Source organism: Manis pentadactyla, chromosome 16 (assembly GCF_030020395.1).
Source record: "Manis pentadactyla isolate mManPen7 chromosome 16, mManPen7.hap1, whole genome shotgun sequence".
Taxonomy (NCBI): Eukaryota; Metazoa; Chordata; class Mammalia; order Pholidota; family Manidae; genus Manis; species Manis pentadactyla.
In genome coordinates, this window is record NC_080034.1 from 78140760 (window position 1) to 78163773 (window position 23014).

The 23014-nt window shown below is 38.3% G+C and overlaps 1 protein-coding gene across 9 annotated transcripts in view; it reads right to left on the reverse strand.

Annotated features, from left to right (window-relative positions):
- CARMIL1 (capping protein regulator and myosin 1 linker 1) overlaps window positions 1-23014 on the reverse strand; it is a 356120-nt gene that overhangs the window by 82087 nt on the left and 251019 nt on the right. For all 9 annotated transcript variants that reach the window (XM_057493799.1, XM_057493802.1, XM_057493798.1 and 6 more), the window contains 6 exons: window positions 13656-13737; window positions 12834-12933; window positions 12677-12731; window positions 8408-8580; window positions 6821-6889; window positions 3980-4073 (listed from right to left, as the gene is read on the reverse strand). In XM_057493799.1, the coding sequence (XP_057349782.1) occupies window positions 3980-4073; window positions 6821-6889; window positions 8408-8580; window positions 12677-12731; window positions 12834-12933; window positions 13656-13737 (573 nt within the window). The remainder of the gene's footprint in view (window positions 1-3979; window positions 4074-6820; window positions 6890-8407; window positions 8581-12676; window positions 12732-12833; window positions 12934-13655; window positions 13738-23014) is intronic.

Consider the following 23014-nt stretch of genomic DNA (forward strand, 5'->3'; position numbering starts at 1 on the left):
AATTACCAGTAAAGAAATTTAATCAGTAATCAAAAAACTACCCAAAAACAAAACATCTGGGCCAGATGGATTATCAGACATACAAAGAAGACATAATACCCATTCTTCTTAAAGTTTTCCAAAAAATAGAAGAGGAGGGAATACTCCCAAACTCATTCTATGAAACCAGCATCACTCTAACACCAAAACAAGGCAAAGACCCCACCAAAAAAGAAAATTACAGATGAATATCCCTGATGAACATAAATGCAAAAATACTCAACAAAATACTAACAAACCGAATTCAAAAATACATCAAGAGGATCATAAACCATGATCAAGTGGGATTCATCTCAGGGATGCAAGGATGGTACAACATTCAAAAATCCATCAATATCATCCACCACATCAACAAAAACCACATGATCATCTCCATAGATGCTGAAAAAGCATTTGACAAAATTCAACATCCATTCATGATAAAAACTCTTAACAAAATGGGTATAGAGGGCAACTATCTCAACATAATAAAGGCCATCTATGATAAACCCACAGCCAACATCATACTTAACAGAAATAGGCTGAAAGCTTTTCACCTAAGATCGGGAACAAGAAAGGGATGTCCACTCTCCCCACTGTTATTCAACGTGGTAATGGAGGTCCTAGCCATGGCAATCAGACAAAACAAAGAAATACAAGGAATCCAGATCAGTAAAGAAGAAGTCAAACTGTCACTATTTGCAGATGACATGATATTGTAAATAAAAAACCCTAAAGACTCCACTCCATAACTACTGGAACTAATATCAGAATTTAGCAAAGTTGCAGGATACAAAATGAGTACACAGAAATCTGTGGCTTTCCTATACATTAACAATGAACTAATAGAAAGAGAAATCAGGAAAACAATTCCATTCACAATTGCATCAAAAAGAATAAAATACCTAGGAATAAACCTAACCAAAGAAGTGAAAGACCTATACCATGAAAACTACAAGACATTCTTAAGAAAATTTAAAGAGGACACTAACAAATAGAAATTCATCCCATGCTCTTGGCTAGGAAGAATTAATATTGTCAAAATGGCCATCCTGCCCAAAGCAGTCTACATATTTGAGGCAATCCCTATCAAATTACCAACAGCATTCTTCAACAAACTGGAACAAATAGTTCAAAAATTCATATGGAACCACAAAAGACCCTGAATAGCCAAAGCAATCCTGAGAAGGAAGAATAAAGTGGGGGAGGGGGATCTCATTCCCCAACTTCAAGCTCTACTACAAAGCCACAGTAATCAAGACAATTTGGTACTGGCACAAGAACAGAGCCATAGACCAGTGGAACAGAATAGAGACTCCAGACATTAACCCAAACATATATGGTCAATTAATATACGATAAAGGAGCCGTGGACATACAATGGGGAAATGACAGCCTCTTTAACAGCTGGTGTTGGCAAAACTGGACAGCTACATGTAAGAGAATGAAACTGGACCATTGTCTAACCCCATACACAAAAGTAAATTCAAAATGGATCAAAGACCTGAATGAAACTCATGAAACCACAGAACTTTTAGAAAAAAACATAGGCAAAAATCTCTTGGACATAAACATAAGTGACTACTTCATGAACGTTATCACCCAGGCAAGGGGAACAAAAGCAAAAATGAACAAGTGGGACTATATCAAGCTGAAAAGCTTCTGTACAGCAAAGGACACCATCATTAGAACAAAAAGACATCCTATAGTATGGGAGAATATATTCATAAATTACATATCCGATAAAGGATTGCATCCAAAATATATAAAGAACTCATGCACCTCAACAGACAAAAAGCAAATAATCCAATTAAAAAATGGGCAGAGGAGCTGAACAGACAGTTCTCCAAAGAAGAAATTCAGATGGCCAACAGACACATGAAAAGATGCTCCACATTGCTAGTCATCAGAGAAATGAAAATTAAAACCACAGTGAGATATCACCTCACACCAGTTAGGATGGCCAATATCCAAAAGACAAACAACAACAAATGTGGGTGAGGATGTGGACAAAGGGGAACCCTCCTATACTGCTGGTGGGAATGTAAATTATTTCAACCATTGTGGAAAGCAGTATGGAGATTCCTCAAAAAGCTCAAAATAGAAATGCCATTTGACCCAGGAATTCCACTTCTAGGAATTTACCCTAAGAATGCAGCAGCCTAGTTTGAAAAAGACAGATACACCCCTATGTTTATCGCAGCAGTATTTACAATAGCCAAGAAATGGAAGCAACCTAAGTGTCCATCAGTAGATGAATGGATAAAGAAGAGGTGGTACATATACACAATGAAGTATTATTCAGCCATAAGAAGAAAACAAGTCTTAGCATTTGCAACAACATGGATGGAGCTAGAGGGTATTATGCTCAGTGAAATAAGCCAGGCGGAGAAAGACAAGTACCAAATGATTTCACTCATATGTGGAGTATAAGAACAAAGAAAAATACTGAAGGAACAAAACAGCAGCAGACTCACAGAACCCAAGAATGGACTAACAGTTACCAAAGGGAAAGGGACTGGGGAGGATGGGTGGGGAGGGAGGGATAAGGGGGAAAAAAGGGCCTTACGATTAACAGACATAATGTAGTGGGGGGCACAGGGAAGGCAGTACAACACAGAGAAGACATGTAGTGATTCTACAGCATCTTACTACGGTGATGGACAGTGACTGTAACGGGGTATGTGGGGGGGACTTGATGATGGGGGCAGTGTCTAGTAACCATAATGTTGCTCATGTAATTATAGATTTAGGATACCAAAGTAAAGAAATAAAAAATAAAAAATAAACAGATTGCTGAGTCCCACCCCATCTTCTGAGGCCCAGGAATTTCCATTTCTAACAAATTACCTGAGGCAGAAAAAACAGATTAAGGGTTGGTGAGAGATAAATTTGGCAGCCAACTGGAAGAATGTCCTGGGCAGAATGTCAGGCCAAGTTAAGGGGATCAGGCTTTCTCCCAAAAACCACTGGTGAGGGATGGATTTGGGAGGAGAGATCGAAGGCTTTAGTCTTTTCAACCTGAGCATGAAATAAGATGGCTATTTTTGACTGCTCAAAGGAGAACAGACAGGAGGATGCAATAAGCCTGGTGAGAGGTGATGAGGCTGACTTAAATAATGGCATCTCTAATGGAAATGGAGGGAAGAGGAACTATTGAAGAGATCTGTGATTCAGAATCCATGACCTGGGTGTGTGACTGGCTGTGGAAGATACAGAAACGTGGAGCTTGGGGGGCTGGACAGAGGGTAGTACGACTAGGCGAGAAAACAAAGAGGGCGGAGAGATTCCTCAAGTAACACCACAGTAACGGTGAAGAAGGATTCTTCAGATGGGAAATATTGGAGCATATCTAAAAATAGAGAGAAAGGTGACCATAACCATAGAAAGAGAAGCACGAAGGTATGGTGAGCTAAGGAATGACTCATAGGGCAAGTCGCCGGCACAGGGAACAGTGGGGCCAGACGCCCTGACGGCTGGACTTCAACGGGGAGAACATCTGTCATTCTTAGGTTGCCAGAAAGGAGGTGGGAATGGGTGTGGATTTAGACACATATATAGACAAATATGATGAAGGGAGAGCTCAATAACATCGTAAATTTCTTGATGAGGAAAGGAGAGGTGGTTCTGGCTGCTGAGGGTGAAAGCAATAAAGGTGGTGCTAATCAGCATACGCATCAAAGGATGACCGGCAAGCTACCTAGGCATAAGCTCTGGGCTGTTGATGTTGTAAGAATATTATTTTATTCCATTTAAGTTTCATGATAAACTGAAGTCTTCTTTTTATTCCTCCCCGAGTCATGCATTATGCCAGTCATGATCATAAGAATACAAGCTAATGCGAAAACAGCTTTGTAAAACATAAAGTACTGTTCATATGTTCAGAATTACTAACAAAATTCAATTCAAATGTGTATGATAATTAAGCTACTATTAAAATCAAGCTATTGATTCTTCAATACCTTCTGCAGAGCCTCTTCTGTTTTTTCAGGGTTTGTTTTGAGGGCTTGAGAAGCATCATACATAGGAATTGGCATAAATCTCAACGTGTAGTTCCTAGAAAAGGGAAATAATATGTTTGTTTAAAAATAACTTCCTATTACTTTAAGTCGGCACTCTTTTGTAAAATCCAAAAAGACTGTTACCAGGGTATCTTAGAAAATTCTAAACCAGGAGACTGTCTTAGCCCCTAGACTGAAGATCAGGGGCTACGTGTGCAGTGTACTGGCAACCCTGTCAGTTCATGCTGTCTTATAAACTGACATACCTTTAAGGAATCTGGTTTTATTGTTCTGTTGTCAGTTTTCAATCACATCAAGGACAGAACTTTCAAACTGGATTTGGATAGATAGACTGAAAGGTTAGAAAGAAGGTCCATCATTAACTTGCTACTTGCGTTTTAGTCACCAATAACCCAAATGTACCTGGATCACCACATTAACGACATGTGATAGCCAGACCCAAACTGGTGGAGGGAAAATACAAAATAAAACCAAAACATTTGCTTGCAAAGCAAGGACATTAGTATCCACAAAATAGTCTGTTCAGGTTCTCGGCTCCCTCACACAAACAAGCAGAAAACAAGTGACTTGTCTTTAGAGAAGGTGGTGGGAGCTGGCCTTCTGTCTGTTCAGCATCCCGACCTCTGCAGGACCCTGCAGTCTGCATTCAGTCGGCCAGGCCCGCCAGATTCTCAACACCAAATGAAGCAACTGTGGAATACTTGATCTATAGTCACCTCACCCCTATGGACCAGCAGATCAGACAAGAGAGCAAGGATGAGTCGTTGTTGTGTGAGGAAAACACACAGAACTGTGTGTTCTGGCCTTTGACCCCAACCCTGCCGGGACTGCTGTGTGCAGGGACAGCAACTGACACCTGCTCCCCTACCACTACCACGAGCTCCAGCACTGAGATGCCTTCTCTCTTCGCCCCTAAATGCATCTCTTTCTGTAACGTGGCACTCAGGAAGACTGACCTTTTGGGCTACATGATGACAATGGGGTCATTCTCCTAGCCCCCTGGAACCACACAGTCAGGGGGCTTGTTTAGACCTTTAAAATGGTTAGTAGTCCTCACAATGGGATCCTTACGAATATTTAACATGATTTCTACTGGAAGAGTTAATTAACAGCTAGTTCCTAAAATAAGATACTAATAATGAAGAAATAATAAAGAAAATAAGCAATGACCTTAATCACAGCAGTAATCTGGATGGGTAATACTTAATGGAAAAAATGCTCTTCATCCAGGCCAATGTATAAGGTGGCTTAACGTAAAATAACAAGCAAAGAAAAGGTTGTTATTTTTACAAAGGTAATTTTTTAACATGGCTTTGTTCTAGCAAAATTTATTTTGTTTGCTGTAAGAAGAGCCAGCCAACTGGAACTAAGAGACAATATATCTTTTTTGCAGCCTTGAAGATGTCCCTTTTCCTCATGCAATTCCATTTTTATCATTCTCTAGAACACCACAGTTTATTTAAACCAAATGTGGCATGCAGGAGCACATTTTATTTAAAACAATTGGCATGCCGGAGCACAGCATACTACACTATTAAGTTATATTTTTTTATTAACTGTTATATTTTTTGTTCCATCAATCCAGAAATGCTAAGTATTGGGTGTACATACTCTTGGCTTCTTATAAAGACCAGCCTGGGCTGGCAGTCTACAAGAGCAGGGGGGTGGCATAAGTGCTGTTGGCACCCAAACGCAATTATCTGTCGATAAATATTTCTATTCCAAGGTCCCGAGGTGCGAGCAGAGTGATTATAAGGGATTCTGCAATCATGGAAGGCCCCAGGGTTGGTAGTGCGAGACACCTTATCCATGCTGATCGATGGCCTGGGCCCTCCTGGCTGAAGCAGGACCACAGGATTTAGAATCGGAAGGCACTTAAGAGGATTTACTCTTTCTCACTTTCAAACAAGAATTGATCAGAGAGGTGAAATGCTTTGCTCTAGATCATAGGGCTTGTTGGTGTCAGGGCCAGGGACTGAATGGGGACACCTAATTCCAGGTCTGGGCTTTTAACCACAACACTGTGCTGGGCACGACACCTCCACCTAGGAAATCTGGGAAAACACAAAATAAAGAGTGCCCCTCCCCTCCCCCGGGGGACCAACCTCTATACTACTGGCCCCTTATTTCCCACCTACATTTTGTAACCTCACTTTTAATGATTAAATCTGCTTTCATCATTTCTGCCTTTCAAATAAGATATGAGGATTGAAAAGCACAGAACCACCTAATTTCCAGCACTTTTTTTCAGCCATGTTTGTATTATTACTGCTTGCTTAGTTTTCTGGGAAAGTAAATTTGACAATAAATAATAATTGCAGACTTTAGTTACTAAAATAATAAAGTCTTTCACAGTAATGAGACAAGTCAGCCTTGGGCTTGCCATTCATCAACACCATTTTTATTTTCTGGACATCAGCTTTCTTCTCACCACTGCATCTAAAGTCATCATAATTGGCAAGAAAAACAAGACCCAGTGAGCTGTGAACCAGAAGGAGGAGGAAGCAAGGCAACTATCATACGACCCCTCCCCATGATCTCAGTTAATCTTTAAGACAGTGCAGTGTCCTCAGCACAGCAAATAGCTCTGCCCTCGTTTTTCAGATGAGGAAACACACCAGGTCAAGTCAATGTCTTCCCAGGTCCCGTGGCCAGCTAGCAATAGATTCAGACCCAGATCTCCTGACTCCCAATCTATTGCTACTTCTTTTACCCCAAGATGACAAAGATACCATTGATTCTTTTGTATTTTTCTAGAAAGAAGTCCCGATTAAAACTTACTTTTCCATTGCAACAGCTATATCTTGAAAGCCTTGTGCAGTAATGTTGTTCTTGTCCCATATTACAGTCCTGTTTGAAATGAAGTCACATAAATAATCAGACACTCAGGAAGGAGGAAATGATCATCATTGACAATATCTCTTTTTGGCAACACTGTCTAGGTATTTTAGTTTAATGAGCAAGGAATAATATTCAACTTAGTTTCAAACAAAATAAGGATGAACATTTACCCCAACACTGTATTCACAAGTAGTATGAAAAAAACATACTTAAAAGCAACACACTCCCATTAACTTAATCACTAAGTTACCTAATGTTTTACAAGCAAGAAAACTCTAAAGGCTGATTTCTCTGATATTCTCCCCAAGTAGTCTCCAAACAGTATGTCAGTATTCATGTCTGAGGCTGGAGCTATTTATAAAAGATGCTCAACAGTCCTATGTCCGCATAAAGAATTTCAGGTGCTGAGACTTTTCTATTCTGAACAACTAGAGGGAACCTTGTCATATTTTCCTCTGTTTTCATCACTGCTTGATATGTGTGATCAGCAAACCCAGGAACCTCACTCACTTTGCTGGCAAAACTTCAGTTACTATAAATAGGAGGCTATTTACTTTTAAACAGGAGATCTATTTTGGAAGAAAAGTATTATTTTATCTCCAGAATATGAATACTTCGGAGGTTATTTTAGGGCTTGTCAATTCACTTGACACATGGAATAGTTTGTACTGATTTGAGCGACCCCAGACGTCCACTCCCAAACTCTATTGCTTTCCCTCCCTCCCTTCCTGATCTCAATGACCTTCTTTACATACATACTGACCTTCAAAGGAATTGCTGTGGTTTTGGCTTTTGGCTTCAGTTTAGACAGAAGGTTCAGGCTCTGTCTTATACTGGAGAGCAAGGGAATCATCAAAAAGAGCCCGTAAAGAGCAACGCAAGTGAACTCTTCACTCACCAGCCTCCTGGGCTGGGGGCAGCCGGACCTCCCTGACGACGGACAGTAACGTGGTTATCCCGTAGCTAGTCTTTAAGGGAAGTGGTCACCAAACAGGCCTTACGAAAAGCCACACTTGGGAAGCACTATGAATGGCGACCACTAAGTAGAGGAGTCAGCACCCAGCACGAACTTGTCTTGGAACCAGTGGACCTCGTCCCCCTTGATTTTAAGCCTTTATATTGGGAGGAGTGGGAGCGGAATTCCTGTAGGACATCAGGCCCACAACCAGTACAGGGAAGCCCCTCGTGTTGGTCCTTCTGTCTTCACGCTGCCTCACAACCCCTCCGGCTGGCAGCCTTTCCCCGCCCCTGGCTCAGCCTTCAGCACCCACGGAAAGGGCAGCACTTCCCAGCCGGGCTTCACCTCACAGGGGAACTCTACGACGACAGCTGGACGGAATCGCTGTGTCTACACTCGGGGACACTCTCCCCAGTATTTTGATAAAAGGCTTGAAAATGCCTCTGCTTCCCAGCTGGCCTGGGAAAAACTCAGGCCCCCTGCGCGCGGCACGTCTCCAGTGCCCACTGGTCAGAGCTGCCTGGCCTTCCTCGCACGCACCACGCAGGGCCCAAGCACCGCCCGCGTACCTGAGCTTGGTGTTGATCTGCAGTGCCTTGGCCAGCATCCGTGCTCCCATGTCCCCCATCCCGTTCCCACTGATGTCCACCTTGGTCAGGGAGGTGTTGCTTCCCAGGGCATTGATGATGACGGTGACCTCAGTCTTGAGTTTTGAGTCGGCCAGGGACAAGGACTGCAGGGGCTGTGGGGGGGGACAACAGGCAGCACTCGCAGTCTCATCAAGTCAGGCATCACCCGCAGTGACCCAGTTCATGGAGAATCGTTAAGAGGAGGCACCCAATTTCAAAGATCTGCCTTAACGACACTGACGAATGGGACCTGAAGTTTCTGACATAAAACGGGCCTCTGGAGTCAAACATGGAGAGCTGCATTTTACTGCTGACTACTGGCCACCTCTCTTCTAAGGGTAGCCGTGGGAAGGTACCTGGAGTGGCGGATGCCAGGTCTTTTGAAGTGGAGGATAGGATGAAATTAGTAAAAAATACAGCACAGAAATTTCTGAGCTTCAGTTTGGCTGCATATCCCTTCTCACTCTATTTTTGTGCAAGTGCAATGATATTTCAAAATACTAGTAAAGGACAAATGCAAAATAAAAACCAGCACATAGTAACTGACATTTGCTGAACACTTAACTTTGTTTAACTACTGTTTAAGCTTTTTACATGTGTTTATTCATTTAATCCTCCTAGTAACCCAATAGTTAGGTAATGATCTATTAGGTGCTGTAATTCTCATTTCCCAAATGAGAATCAGAAACGTTGAGTGACTCAACCAAGGTCACACAGTTAGAAATTAGCTGCATGGGAATAGGACAGTCTGGTTCTAGACTTTGTGCACTTAATTCCTACACAGCATCTCCTCTGTTAGCTTATCCTGTATCTTTGTGATTGTCACTCTTAGCTGTATTTTCTAAGTACCAATTGGAAGAAATACCTACAATTAAAAAAAAAAGAAGATGAAGAAAAGACAAGAAAAGTCAAACGTGTGTGACCTTAGTACCATCAGCTGCATGGGGGAAGCCAGACTGACCCACTCATTGTCCATTTAAGCTACTGAAAGCCACTCGGCCTGGAGGTAGGTTTTGTTTGGCCTGGAGAGTATCTAACCAGAAAAATGAGGAGGGCTCCCTACTCACACCAGACTCCCTTTACCTGTTCACACGGCCTTCCTAGCCCTGTGGGCATCCGATTTCACAATCCTTGATTTTGACCATAACTGAATTAAGGAAATGGTGAGAATTCCAGGACTCAGATCAATGTAGCTCTTAAAGTCAGAATTCAGACCTCACTGGGGAATTTAGATGTCTTCTTTGAGGTGGTCTATACTGGCCTAGCCATACCGAACAACTCTCTAGGATTAGTCCTTAAGCAGTTCTGACATTACAAGGAGGGGGATACTGGAAGCAGTTTCCAGGGTTGTCTGTGACCAGGTTCCACCGTGGCCCATAGGATTTTGGTTCTCAAGATACCTGGGCATTCTGTGTGGCCCACATACAAAGCCTGGGGTTCATCTGTGTCGATTTAACCACTACATACTGACTTCCAAAGAACACCTGTTCGAGGTGCATCTGTCAAATGGCTCAAGAAGGTTTTGATGATTTCAAGTCTTAGAAACCCACGAAGTGGCCTTATGTGTTTGGTTATAGTTTTGCTGGGTGACTGTATTTACTCCTTATTGTCCAAATTTGACCATGTTTTCTAAACTTCATATATCCATAGTAAAATCAAAAGGTAACATATTAAGTAGAATCAAAATTTTTAAAGATAAATGGCATGGTAAGTGCTCCAGCAGTTACAACCAAAAAGCCTGCATATGCTTAGACTCAGGCAGGTTTAGTGAGCCTACTTGAATTTTCTTAAGATCTTACACTTAGGTAAATGAAAAAAAAACTAAATTAGAATGGTTCAGACTCAGGAAAGTGAATGTTTTAAATAAAACAAATGCAATGTTGCTTTAATAAAAAGCTGTAATCACATCTCTTCATTTCAATAATCTCCATTCAACTACTACAAAAATGATATATTATGGCTTCTTTCTAATACTGGAAAACTGCCAAGTCTCCAAGCTAGCAAGTAACAATTCCAGTACTATATTCAAACTCTAATACACTGCAGTTAACACTTAAAAATAATAGACAGAGTCATTAATGAGAACAGAATAGCCTAAATTGCAAGCATATTTATAAGGCCATCCCTTCTTGATTTACTGCACTTCCATGTAACATTACTATTTGAAATCTTACTTTCTTTTCATAGCTGAACATGCATAATCTGAGAATTTGTCTCCTTGCTACAAGCACTCCCAGGAGGAATACATTCTGTTCTACTGGTTACAAGACGGGTTTGTATGTAATACTGGAAAATAACATTTCCTGTCAGCTTGGCCCTCAGCGTTACCATCACACAACTCTGCTCCCAGCAGGCTGACAACCACTGTCTATAGTCAAAGATGACATGACGCGGGAGCCCACTGGAGTCCAACCGAGCACAATGCACAATATTGGGGGGATACAGTATTCCACAGACTGTCAAAGAACAAGCTCTACAAACACAAGGTCAGAATGTAACAAAAAAGACAAAATGTAAAAGACAAAATGTAAAAGACAGATGTAAAAACCTTAAAAAATAAAAATGAGCCCAATTGTGCCAGTTATTGGTGGAATTTTTATAGTCACAAGACTCAACTCCTAATCATTTTAAATTGTTTTGCACATTACTATTTCAAAAGCAGAAAACTACAGAAGGTAATTGCATTTTGAAAAAGCCACCTAGTACTTAATGACATGAAAACACAAAAAGTTTTCCCTCTACATTATTAGTGGCATACTTCTCAAACCTTTAACTTAATAGAATTCACATTTTCACAGCAAACTTTAACAGCTGCAAGTATACTTTTAAGTGTTTTAAATACCAAAATTATCTTTAAATGAGACTTTCAAAATTATAGAAACAGCATTTGAAGGCCCTTGTATCATAAGCAAAACATGAAATTAAGAAATACATTTTTCATAAAATTCCTAAACTACATGATAAGAAACAAATATTTGGGGATGAATATTAAATATGATTCTGTAGTATTCGCTTCTCCAAAATTTAAAACTGGACCAGTACTGGGAAATTGGAAAGTCAAATAAAGCGGGGAGGTGTAAAGTCAAATTAAATATATAAAACAACATAAATTCTGAAAAGTGTAAATTACATTCTATTTATGCCCTACTTTTAATAACCCAGAATAAGACTAACAAAATACGGGGTTTATTAGGAAATGAGGACAAAGACATGTGCTTGAATTCACTAAATAATAGTGAGTTTCATTTCTGGCTCGCAGGTCGGAAGTCACATCTACACACTGGAGAAGCAGACAACAGAATTCTCTCCTGCCACCAATTCAGAAGGGAAAATTTAATTTTTTAAAAATGTGACAAACTTCACGTGATTAATACAGGAAATCCCTCTCAGGACTTACAAAAGTAGCTATCACAAAACATGAGTAACATGAACCTTCACAGTAGAATACAAATAGATTTGAATTTTAGGAGCCATAAAATCTGTTCAGTGGCCAAACAGGACTAAGATAGGAAAGGAACATCAGTAAAACATAAAATCTTAACGAGCAATCAGTAAAATATAAAGTGTGATAAACCAGGTTTAAATTAAATGAGTCAAAGGTAGAGTGCTTCTTGTCCACAAAATATCTTTTTTCTAATGTATTTTAAAGGGGAGCAAAATAGGAAACTATTTAAAGTTAAATTTATTTACTCTGAACCAAGTCTTGGCCAGGAGCAACTAGAGGGGATGAAAAGACAAGGATCACTAGAGTTGTGGGAGCAATTTGAGATGAGACAACTTTCTTAGTCCCTTGTGATTCTGCATAGTTACTAGATGGAATTCAAATTAGCAATATGTTTCTCAGCACGATATAAGGTCATAAAGTCAACTAGATTCTAAGAATTCGTGCTTGCAGATTAGTGTATTAGGAAGTTAGGAAGTACAAGGCTTATCAAAAGACAGCTTAAGAGTCCATTTATATTTCTTTTAATCTATTGGTTACAATCTTCCTTTAATTAGTGATGAGTTGAATGAAGTGCAGAGTAAGTTTTATATACATTCTATAATTGTATTAAAGCATAAATGTTTACTACATTTAAAGAAAATAACAGTAGAAAATGTATACATAGAAAAAATTAACTGAAGCATATCAGTATTAACCCAGTAGCAATAATTAGTAAAACTGCAACAAACAAAATTTCAGGCAAAAGTTTTTAAAGTAATACTCACTGATTCTTCATCTTGAATCATTTGTACTAAGTTGTCCAACACAGGTGTCAGATTTCTAAAGAGATTTTAAAGATGTGGACATTGGGATCAAATCAAAAGCTTTCAGGAGGCTGGTTATTTTCATCATTGTCATATAAAAAAAATTCAAAACTCTTACTTGGATTTCATATTATTAAAATTTTTGCCTAATGCCAGGTGTTGTATTGATCTGTTTTTACTGAGCCACACTATTAAGGTAGATAGGTCAGATTCTAAACCTGGAAAGAATGAGAATAAGTGAGGAATCAAAACACAAGTGTATAAATAGCTTCTCAGGTGGAACACAACTGAGCAAAGGCGACAGGCAGTTGGATAACTTTCTGTACCATCCTAAAGGCCCTGGGATTCCAACCTTTTCTTTTCAAAGGAACTTTTTGCTTTCTTTTCATGTTCTACTACTTTGCAGGGATAAACTCATGCTCTACAAAGGCTAAATAAAGTTAGCAAGACATGGGAATGATAAATAACAGAAAATTTCACCTCTCCCCATCATTTTGTGAGAGAAGATTCCAACACACTGTTCACTGGTAAGTAAATGCAGTTAAAGTTGTCTATGCAAATTGAATAAGTTCATAGTCACATGCTATTATGATCAGAATTGAAACTAACATAACAAGTTTCTGAATAAACAAGGACTTGATTTTATTATGATGAAGAATGTAAAAGGTTGGGCTTAGATCTTTACCAGTAGACCTATGATTTTTTTAAACAAAATTGTTTTATGGCATAGACCTTGTATTTTTGGCTATGACATCAACTTATTAAGACTTTGGCACAGAATTATTCCTCAAATAAACTCTGTTAAACTTAAAAAGTCCCGCTAGTCAAGAAGGAAAATAACATTTTTTAAGGTGTTTTCTAGATTGGACTAGTAGATTATTTCCCCTTTACTAACTTGCTTCAAATGATATTTCTACTTCTTTTCCGATTTCTGACTTACCATTATCAGAGATGTCTAAGCTGGTGATGTTGTGGATTTCAGCGATACAACCTTCTAATACTTGTGCACCTCCCGATCTCAGCTAAAGAAACACATGCCAAAGACAAGGTACAGTAATTACCTACTGGAAGTGTAACCAAAAGACGGAAAACAGTTAACAGTTTTAAAGCTAGTATCAAAGGAAAAGTAAAAACTTTTCAACTGCAAATACAGCATCACTAATGGTAAAGAGTCAATGTCACTACTTCTATACCATGAAAATCTGAAAAATCATTAGAAAAAGAAACAGGATGATGATGGAGACTACCAAGGGTCACCACTGGCAAGCCAGTCTCTGCCAACTCAAATGAATTGTCTTTATCTCTGTCTTTCGGAAATCTATTAATTCCCTTTTATACATGAGAAACTGCTACTTAGATTTTATTATTACAGATTTTAAGGTATAAATTTATACCAAGTATCAACAGGCAAAGGAGACAATAAAAATTAACTTTGAATATCAACCAATTTAGGAGGGACTCATCCCTAACTGTTCTACAGAAATGGTGTGTGAGGTCTGTTACAAAGCAGACAGCAAATAGTTGAAGGTGATTATAAAATGATTTGTGCAAACTCACTGAGCCACAGAAGAAAAAGATGTTAATCTCATATATTATTATTATTATGGTTGGCTTACAGCAAAACTAAAACCAAATAATTATTTTGTCTTGTTACCTAACTTATTTCAAGGAGAAAGGCAATGTATAAAACACAATACTTTTCATATTTTCTCATGAAACAACAAGAATATTTTACAAAGGTCAGAGTATCTTTTTTGTTTTCCATTCTCCAAGTATTTGAGTTCCTTATATGTGTAAAGCATTGTGCCGGATGTGAAGTTTCCCAAGCTGTGACTCTTTTGCCTGGTAAACTTCCTGTTTAATAAAGGAAAGAAAACTTTCATTTATTGGAAACTATGTACCAAGGAACATGGTGGTTTCTCTATTCATTTAAGAAAACTGAAACTTATATAAACTTCTACACCAAATTTATAATACAAGATGCTACTTTGTACTTGTTCAAGTTTTGACATAAGAATTTAAAGAATCCTCATTTCATTGTTTTAAATGCAGCATTTTTAGGGTTCCCTGAACCTAAACCTACCAATTTCCCTGCTGTTTGTGTGTTAAACAGAGTTTTTGTGCAGACTTCTGGGACTGCTCTTTATTCAGGAGTATTTCAGCTGAGTTGCTTAAATTCAGCCTTCCCTACTTTGGAAGGTGACAGATGACTCCGAGGTACCTGCTGTGAGCTCTGAAGGGAGTGTCACAGGGAGGCCGACTGCCCCAGGAGGCGGGTCTACTCACTTCAGGAGCACCGAGACCAACCAACTCCCCGGCTGAGGGGCTTCTAACCTCGTGTGCAGAGAAACTGCCAGGAGCGAGCCGGCCCGGTTCACTACAATTCGCCGCTTTCTCAGGAGCCGCCAGGCTTACCCAACACCCCATGAAGCCCACCTTAATCGCACCACCTCTAGAGCGACCCCATCATCCTTCTACACAAAGCGTGGCCCATGGACTGCTGGCAGTCTGCTGAGCTTGTTACTGGGCTGACATGAAATGACTACAGACACTGACAGTAAACATTCTAGGAACCTTAGTAATAATAATAATTTTAGGTTTGTTGCATCTAACAATAAAAATGGAGGGCTTGTATATTTTAGGTTTTTTGAAAAATCCTTTAAGCAATCCATTTTTATTTTATTTTTGCACAATTATTGGTTTATGATAGTTTGGAAATTGGAAAAAGAAACAGCCCGGTTTCTTCATGACAAATACTTTTGAGAAGTACTGCTCCAGGTGACAGCTTGGTAATAGCTGAAGAAGTGAATGCATATGTAGACTACGCTAACGTTAAAGCAAGACATAACTTAGGTAAACAATTCAAAGAAACAATTTGATTTTCAGAGCATGAAAAAAATTATGCTTTGGAGAAGATAAACATACATGCCTCAGTCTTTATAATTTTATTACTGCTATTAAGGATTCCTCTGTTCAGAAGTAATATTTCCACAAGAAAATCTCCAATTATTATTATAACATACAATAAAAATATTCTATTTAGGGATGAAAAATACACGTGACATTCAAGTGCTCAATTCTGTTTTTTTTTTTATAAATACTCTTGGCTGATATTATTTGAAGCATATACCCATAAAACAAACATTTTCCAATTGTTAACAAATAATCAAATATATCAATATACCCTGATTTATTGATTCATAAGTACTTACACAATGGCCAAGCTAAGGAAAGCCCAAGGAGAAGAAACAAAAAACATTATCAGCACTAAGCGAATAAGAATAGAGAAGCTGAAGTCTCCATCAATACACAACGTAAAAAACCAAGGAATCCGGAAAAACACAACTAAAATCTGCTAACAAAAAAAAAACAACCCAAAATTTTAAATAAGAAAATAACTGATCTTCAGTAACTAAGAACCTTTGTTTGAATTCACAAGCTATTAGATACCTAGAATTCACCTAAAGCTAAAGCTTTCCCAAAACAGTAAAAGCTTTTGCATTACTGTAAATGAAAGTCCTTTAAATTAATTTGCGTAATTAGAGGCTGTATCAGCATGTATGCACCTAAAACTGGTTTTTAAATTACCCTCATCTGGATCCCACACGCAGGCATTATTTAAAAGGAAGAAAGATTAAAGAAGAGTAAATGTAACTGAATCACTGAATACTTTTCGAAAAATGTTGAAAATAACACCCCTTTTCTTTCAAGAAAGGAATGTCCTCTCACTCCAGGCAGGTGGAACATTTCAGATGCTCCTCATAGTTCAAAGTGAATAGTTGTATCTAATAGTCAAATATCCATAACGGGGACAAGAGAAGCAAGGAAAATGAAAATCTAGAGAGAACTTTTAAAAATTCATTTTCTTCCTCAAGATCACTTGCCATTGTACACTGTGTATTTTTTTATATGTACCTCAAAAAAAATCACTTGCCATTTAAAAAGATGTGACAAATATTACAGATTTAAATATAAATACCTCAAATCATCACTTTTTTTTCTATGAGTTCCAAATTTTAGTTATGAAATAATTGTTTTCCTGAGAAGTTTTATCACACAAAACTATAAGCAGATCCCATGCTAGTGGATAGGAAGTATTATCAAAATGGCCATCCTGCCTAAAGGAATCTACAGACTCAATGCAATCCCTATCAAAAGACTGACAGCATTCTTCAACGAACTAGAATTCATATGGACCCACAAAAGACCCCAAATAGCCAAAGCAATCCTGAGAAGGAAGATTAAAGCTGGGGGGATTATGGTCCCCAACTTCAAGCTCTATTACAAAGACACAGTAATCAAGACAGTTTGGTACTGGCAGAAGAAAAGACCCATAGATCAATGGAATACAATAGAGAGCCCAGATATAAACCCGAGCATAAGTGGAAAATTAATATACAATAAAGGAGCCATGGATATACAAAGGGGAAATGACCGACTCTTCAAGAACTGGTGATGGCAAAACTGGGCAGTTATGTATAAGAGAATGAAACTGGATTACTGTCTAATTCCATACACAAAAGTACACTCAAAATGGATCACAGACCTGAATGTAAGTCATGAAAGCATAAAACTCTTAAAACATAGAAATAATCTCTTGAATATAAATATGAGCAACTTTTTCCTGAACACATTTCCTCAAGCAAGGGACACAAAAGCAAAAATGAACAAATGGGACTGCGTCAAACTAAAAAGCCTCTACAGTAAAGAACACCATCAGTAGAACAAAAAGGCATCCTACAGTACAGGAGAATATATTTGTAAATGACATGTTTGACAAGGAGTTAACATCCAAAATATATAAAGAACTCACATGCCTCAACACCCAAAAAGCAAATAATCCAATTAAAAAAATGGGCAGAGGAGCTGAACACTTTTCAAAAGAAGAAATTCAGATGGCCAACAGGCACATGAAAAGATGCTCCACATCGCTAATTATCAGGGAAATGCAAATTAAAACCACAGTGAGATACCACCTCACACCAGTTAGAATGGCCAACATCCACAAGACAAGGAACAACAAATGTTGCCGAGGATGCAGAGAAAGGGGAACCCTCCTTCACTGCTGGGGCAAAGGTAAATCAGTTCAACCTTTGTGGAAAGCAATATGGAGGTGCCACAAAAAACTAAAAATAGAAATACTATTTGACCCAGGAATTCCACTTCTAGGAATTTACCCTAAGAAAACAAGATCACAGATTCAAAAAGACATATGGACCCCTATGTTTATCACAGCACTATTTACAATAGCCAAGATATGGAAGCAACCTAAGTGTCCATCAGTAGATGAATGGATAAAGAAGAGGTGGTACATATACACAATGGAATATTATTCAGCCATAAGAAGAAAACAAATCCTACCATTTGCAACAACATGGACAGACCTAGAGGGTAAAATGCTCAGTGAAATAAGCCAGGCAGAGAAAAACCACTACCAAATGATTTCCCTCATTTATGGAGTATAACAACAAAGCAAAACTGAAGGAACAAAACAGCAGCAGACTCACAGAACCCAAGAAGGGACTAGTGGTTACCAAATGGGAAGGGGTGGGAGAGGGTGGAGTGGGAGGGAGGGAGAAGGGGATTGAGGGGTGTTATGTTTAGTACACACGGTGTGGGGGATCACGGGGAGAACAGTGTAGCACAGAGAAGGCACATAGTGGATCTGTGGCATCTTACTGCACTGATGGACTGTGACTGCTATGGGTATGGGTGGGGACTTGATAATATGGGTGAATGTAGTAACCACATTGTTTTTCATGTGAAACCTTCATAAGAGTGTATATCAATAATATCTTATTAAAAGAAAAAGTGAAAAAAATGTAGACTTCATAAGAGTGTATATTGATGATACCATAATTAGAAAAAAAAAATGCTGGCCAAAAAACAAAAATGTGAGCAGTGTGGGTTTGTCCAAAGACAAAAAATGATTTGACAAGATCCAATTCAAAATATCTTCCTGCTAGCAGAATCTGAAGCCAAAAGGCAACTTAGACCCTAAGAAAAATATGTAAATATAATCATTGCCAAGGTGTAATAGTTGTATGTATTATACTACCTCATACGTGCCTCCCGTTGTGAAACTTCTTCCATATTCCGAATCCCATACTCAGCCTGACAGGAAGTGATGGGTGAGGGCACAGCAACAGTGCCGACCACACACGGCAGGCACTCCTCTCACCTCAGAGCTGGGGAAATGGCTACCAAATTGCATGCAGTGCCTCAGAGATTTCTATTCACTTGCTACAACTTCCTGCACATTACAAATTTTAGTATCTGGTGCACCTTGCAATGAATTGTAGAATAACATGCAGGAATGTTTTCCCATAAAAAACTAAGTCCCACACCCAGACCTGCAATGAAGCGTCACCTATAATTAGCCTTTGCATCTTTTCTGAAGTATCAGAATTTTTCTCTCTCACGTGGAAGGAGATTAGCTTGATGAATTCAGTTTTAGCACTTATCTATTCCTCTCTTGAAATGTGATTATGAAATATAAGATTTTTAAACGCAGGGTACGACGCATAGATTCATTGCCTCCTTTCAGGTAGAAGGATATATGGAGAGAATACATACAAATGCCAGTATCACCACTACCATATAAAACAGTTTTGAAACTCTTCTTCGGGACTAATCTTGATGGCAATGAACATATTTCTTTGAACATCTGCACGGATGATGAGTCCTCACACTTTGAGACTGAATTAGAATCAGCCACAGGCCATTCAGAGGCAAGTCTGGCCATAGAGGATAGTATTGTTTTGTGTCAAAAATCACAGGTGACTAAATTAATGAGACTAATTCTTCTTTGAAGATTTAAACTAACTTTGAAGATAACTCCAAAAAATGTTTAGTAAAGTCAGAGTATTTATAAAGCTTCTAAACAAAAATTTTTAGGCAGGCAATACTGACCCATGCCATACAATCTGACACTTAAGAGTAAGGCTCCTCCATATTAAGCCCCTTCCTCCCCAGGTAATGGCTCGCATGTGCAGCTCAAAACTGTGCCAAACACGATCCCCAAAACTATTATAATTCCCATTTTGCAGGTGAGAAACAGGCTGACAGAAGGTAAGTCACTCTGCAAGAGAAGTGGTTGAGCCAGGCTTTTTCACCCTTTGCTACGACACTCTCTTCCCTCCCATGACTAATTTGAGTCATTTTCTTATAAAAAAGATAAATCCTTTTCGGTACTAAAAGACCAAGATGAAGGGGTAATTGATAACAACGGGAAAATTTTTTGGAGAATTGCAAAAATTTGAAAAAAATGTTTTCTTTTTTTAGCTTGTCTTGCCACTGGGAATCTCACTATGGATTCAGTACGACCATAGAAATGACAGTAGAACACTTCTTTGGGGTGAAAGGGTTTATTACCCGGCTTGTTCTCCCGTGTTGTTCAAGGGTCAAGTATACTTAATCAGCTTAGCCCTTGTAGATCAAAAGATTACAGCTCCAAATTTTGGATTTAAGCTTCCAAATAGCACTGGTGTTTGTACTGTAGGGAAGGCAACTCCATAATTTATAAATAACCTGCATGGTATTTTTTTTTTTACTATCATAATGTGCAAAAATCTCCTCTCTCATTCAAACTGATGAATGTGAAATGCCTCTTTCAGGGGAATACAGAAATATCCCAAGAACTACAAGGAAAACTCCCAAGGAAAAGGTGAGCATTGAACAGTAAAGGTACCAATAACTATTAAAAACAAAGATAATTTTGCATAAGCAAAGTTATTCTAAGCTCCCTATCTAGGTACTTTTAATTCCTATTTCAAGCTTATTTTCTTCCTCCAATAAACTTAACCACCATCTTAAATGGTGGTTACTTACTTTCTATGACACCCATACACATCCGAGTTTTAAATTAATCAGTGGGGTATACAAATGGAATACTACTCAGCCATAGAAAAAAAGAATGGAATCTTAACATTTGTGAGAACAGATGGACCTAGAGGGTATTATGCTAAGTGAAATAAGTCAGGAAAAGACAAATACCATGATGTCACTTATTGTGGAATCTGGAAAAACTCATAAATAAAAAGAACAAACTGGTGGTTGCCTGAGGGACGAGGGTAGAGAGGATGGGTAAAACAGGTAAAAGGGATACAGATGTACAAACTTCCAATTATAAAGTAAAGAAGTCACAGGGACGAAAAGTACAACATAGGGAATACAGTCAATAAAATTGTAATTATATTGTATGGTGACAGTAATTGTACTTGTGAGCATTTTATAATGCACGTAATTGCTGAATCACTATGTTGTACAGTTGGAAATAATACAGTATTGTATGTCAACTATACTTCAATAATAAATAAAATTCATCAGTGGGCAGTAGCTAACATAATAAAATGAACTATTTATTCATAAATATAAGAAAGACTTTAGGTGTTTCACATTTGTTCTTTGCTTCCATGGCTGGGATTAGACTGTTGTATTAGAGGCATTTTTAGGGGGCACTGAACTTGTTCAGAAACTGCCTGGTAATATAACCTCAGACGTGTGACTCCTTCCAAGCCTGTCAGCCCCCTACCTTGAGCGTCCCTGTGGAAATGACTCCCAAGATAATCGTGACATCAGGGAGGACTTCTGCCCCCACTACCACAGGTGGGGATTTTATCTTATAGGAGAAGTTTATGTGCTGAATTCTTGCATGATTTTGATTTGTAAGCTAAGAGTAGAGAGGACTGTGTCTATTGTGGCTAAATACAATGAATGAACAGAAAAAAATAAAAAATACATATATGCATAACATTAAAACTTCAAGTTAGTGAAAGCTTTCTTCTGAGAGTATTACATAAACTCTGAAACACCAATTAAAGCGCAGCAGTCAATATTCAAGGTGCCAAGCATGCTTCAATAATATCTTAACCCCAAACACCTTTATAGGGGAGAGGTTTACTATATAATGGACATAAGCAAAGTGAAACCTCATTAAATTTGGACATCAAGCCCAAAGAAGGAAAATGTGATAATTCAACTTACTTTAGAAAAATAATTTTGTGTCTCACAAATCTTCATGAGCATCAAAATAACACGTGACTTTATAAACATGGTCACCAGTGCTGTGACTTGAGGGAAGAGGGTGGGGGAAGGTACTAAGGGGCTTTTAGGGGCTCATCTCAGCAGTAGGTTTTTATCACATAGTCTATAAACGAATGGACAAAATAAAGCTGGAATCATTTTCGTAATAATGGCGTACCCTACCATCACTGAGCAATCATTTAATCTGGATTCCTGTTTTAATGAGAAAAAATTATAAATGAAAAAGTCATTCTATACTAGTCATTACTAGTCATTCTATACTAGTCATTCAATGGAATGATATAAAACTGCCAATATCCTCCATTTTGACCTATAAAAATGTCAATTTTATATGGTTCACCGAATATAACTGTCTTTGAAAGATATTCCCAATAGGATCACACAGGAGCTTAAAGAACAAGCTATGTAGCAATGTAACACAGTGTTCCTTGGGCATATGGTACCTATCAATTTACTTATTTAAAAAGAAAACGTCTAACCATACTAGTATTCTAACAATTATTAATATTACCTTTAGCAACAATCACGAGAGTGTATTTTCATATGACTCTGACATTAGTGAGCTGGATTATTTCAGCTTCTTTAGACCTCAGTTCCCTCATCTCTAAGTATGAGACCAGATGGTAACTATGTCCATTCCAGTTTTGACCATAGAATTCATGAAAGATGTTATACTGGTAGCAATATGGTATCTAATCAGGATAGTAAAACATGTGGGCCACTGCAGATTTAGAAGTTTGATCAAAATAGAGCGATCAAGTTTACACCAATGGGGTTTTCAGTATAGAATAACACTCTCTCCTCCCCTCACTCCTCCCCAATAAATAAGTTTTTATTGTGGGCATTCCCCTTAATAAAATGCTGGCAAACAACTAATTCATACTACCAGTGTTGGTTTCTATTTTATGGTCTGTCTTTATAAATAAAAGAGCATTGATTCACAAATGAAAATTTTACAGTACAAGGTAGGGGGGGTTGTTTTTTTTTTCTTTGGTTTTTCTTTTTTCTAAATAAAAAAACTAGTAAATAACACATAGATGGTGTTCACCCCAGCTCAAAATTAATTTTAAAAAATCCTGTGCTAACAATTTATACAGTATGATTTCAGACCTGTCAGCTTCCAGAATTTTCACAGAGGTAAAGCATTAATCTTCTTTAATATTTAGTGTTGGCTTGGTGCCTGGCATTTTGTTAGGAGCTAAGGGAAACAGAAAACAAAGTAAGACACAAATACTGCCTTCCAGAAAGTTACAA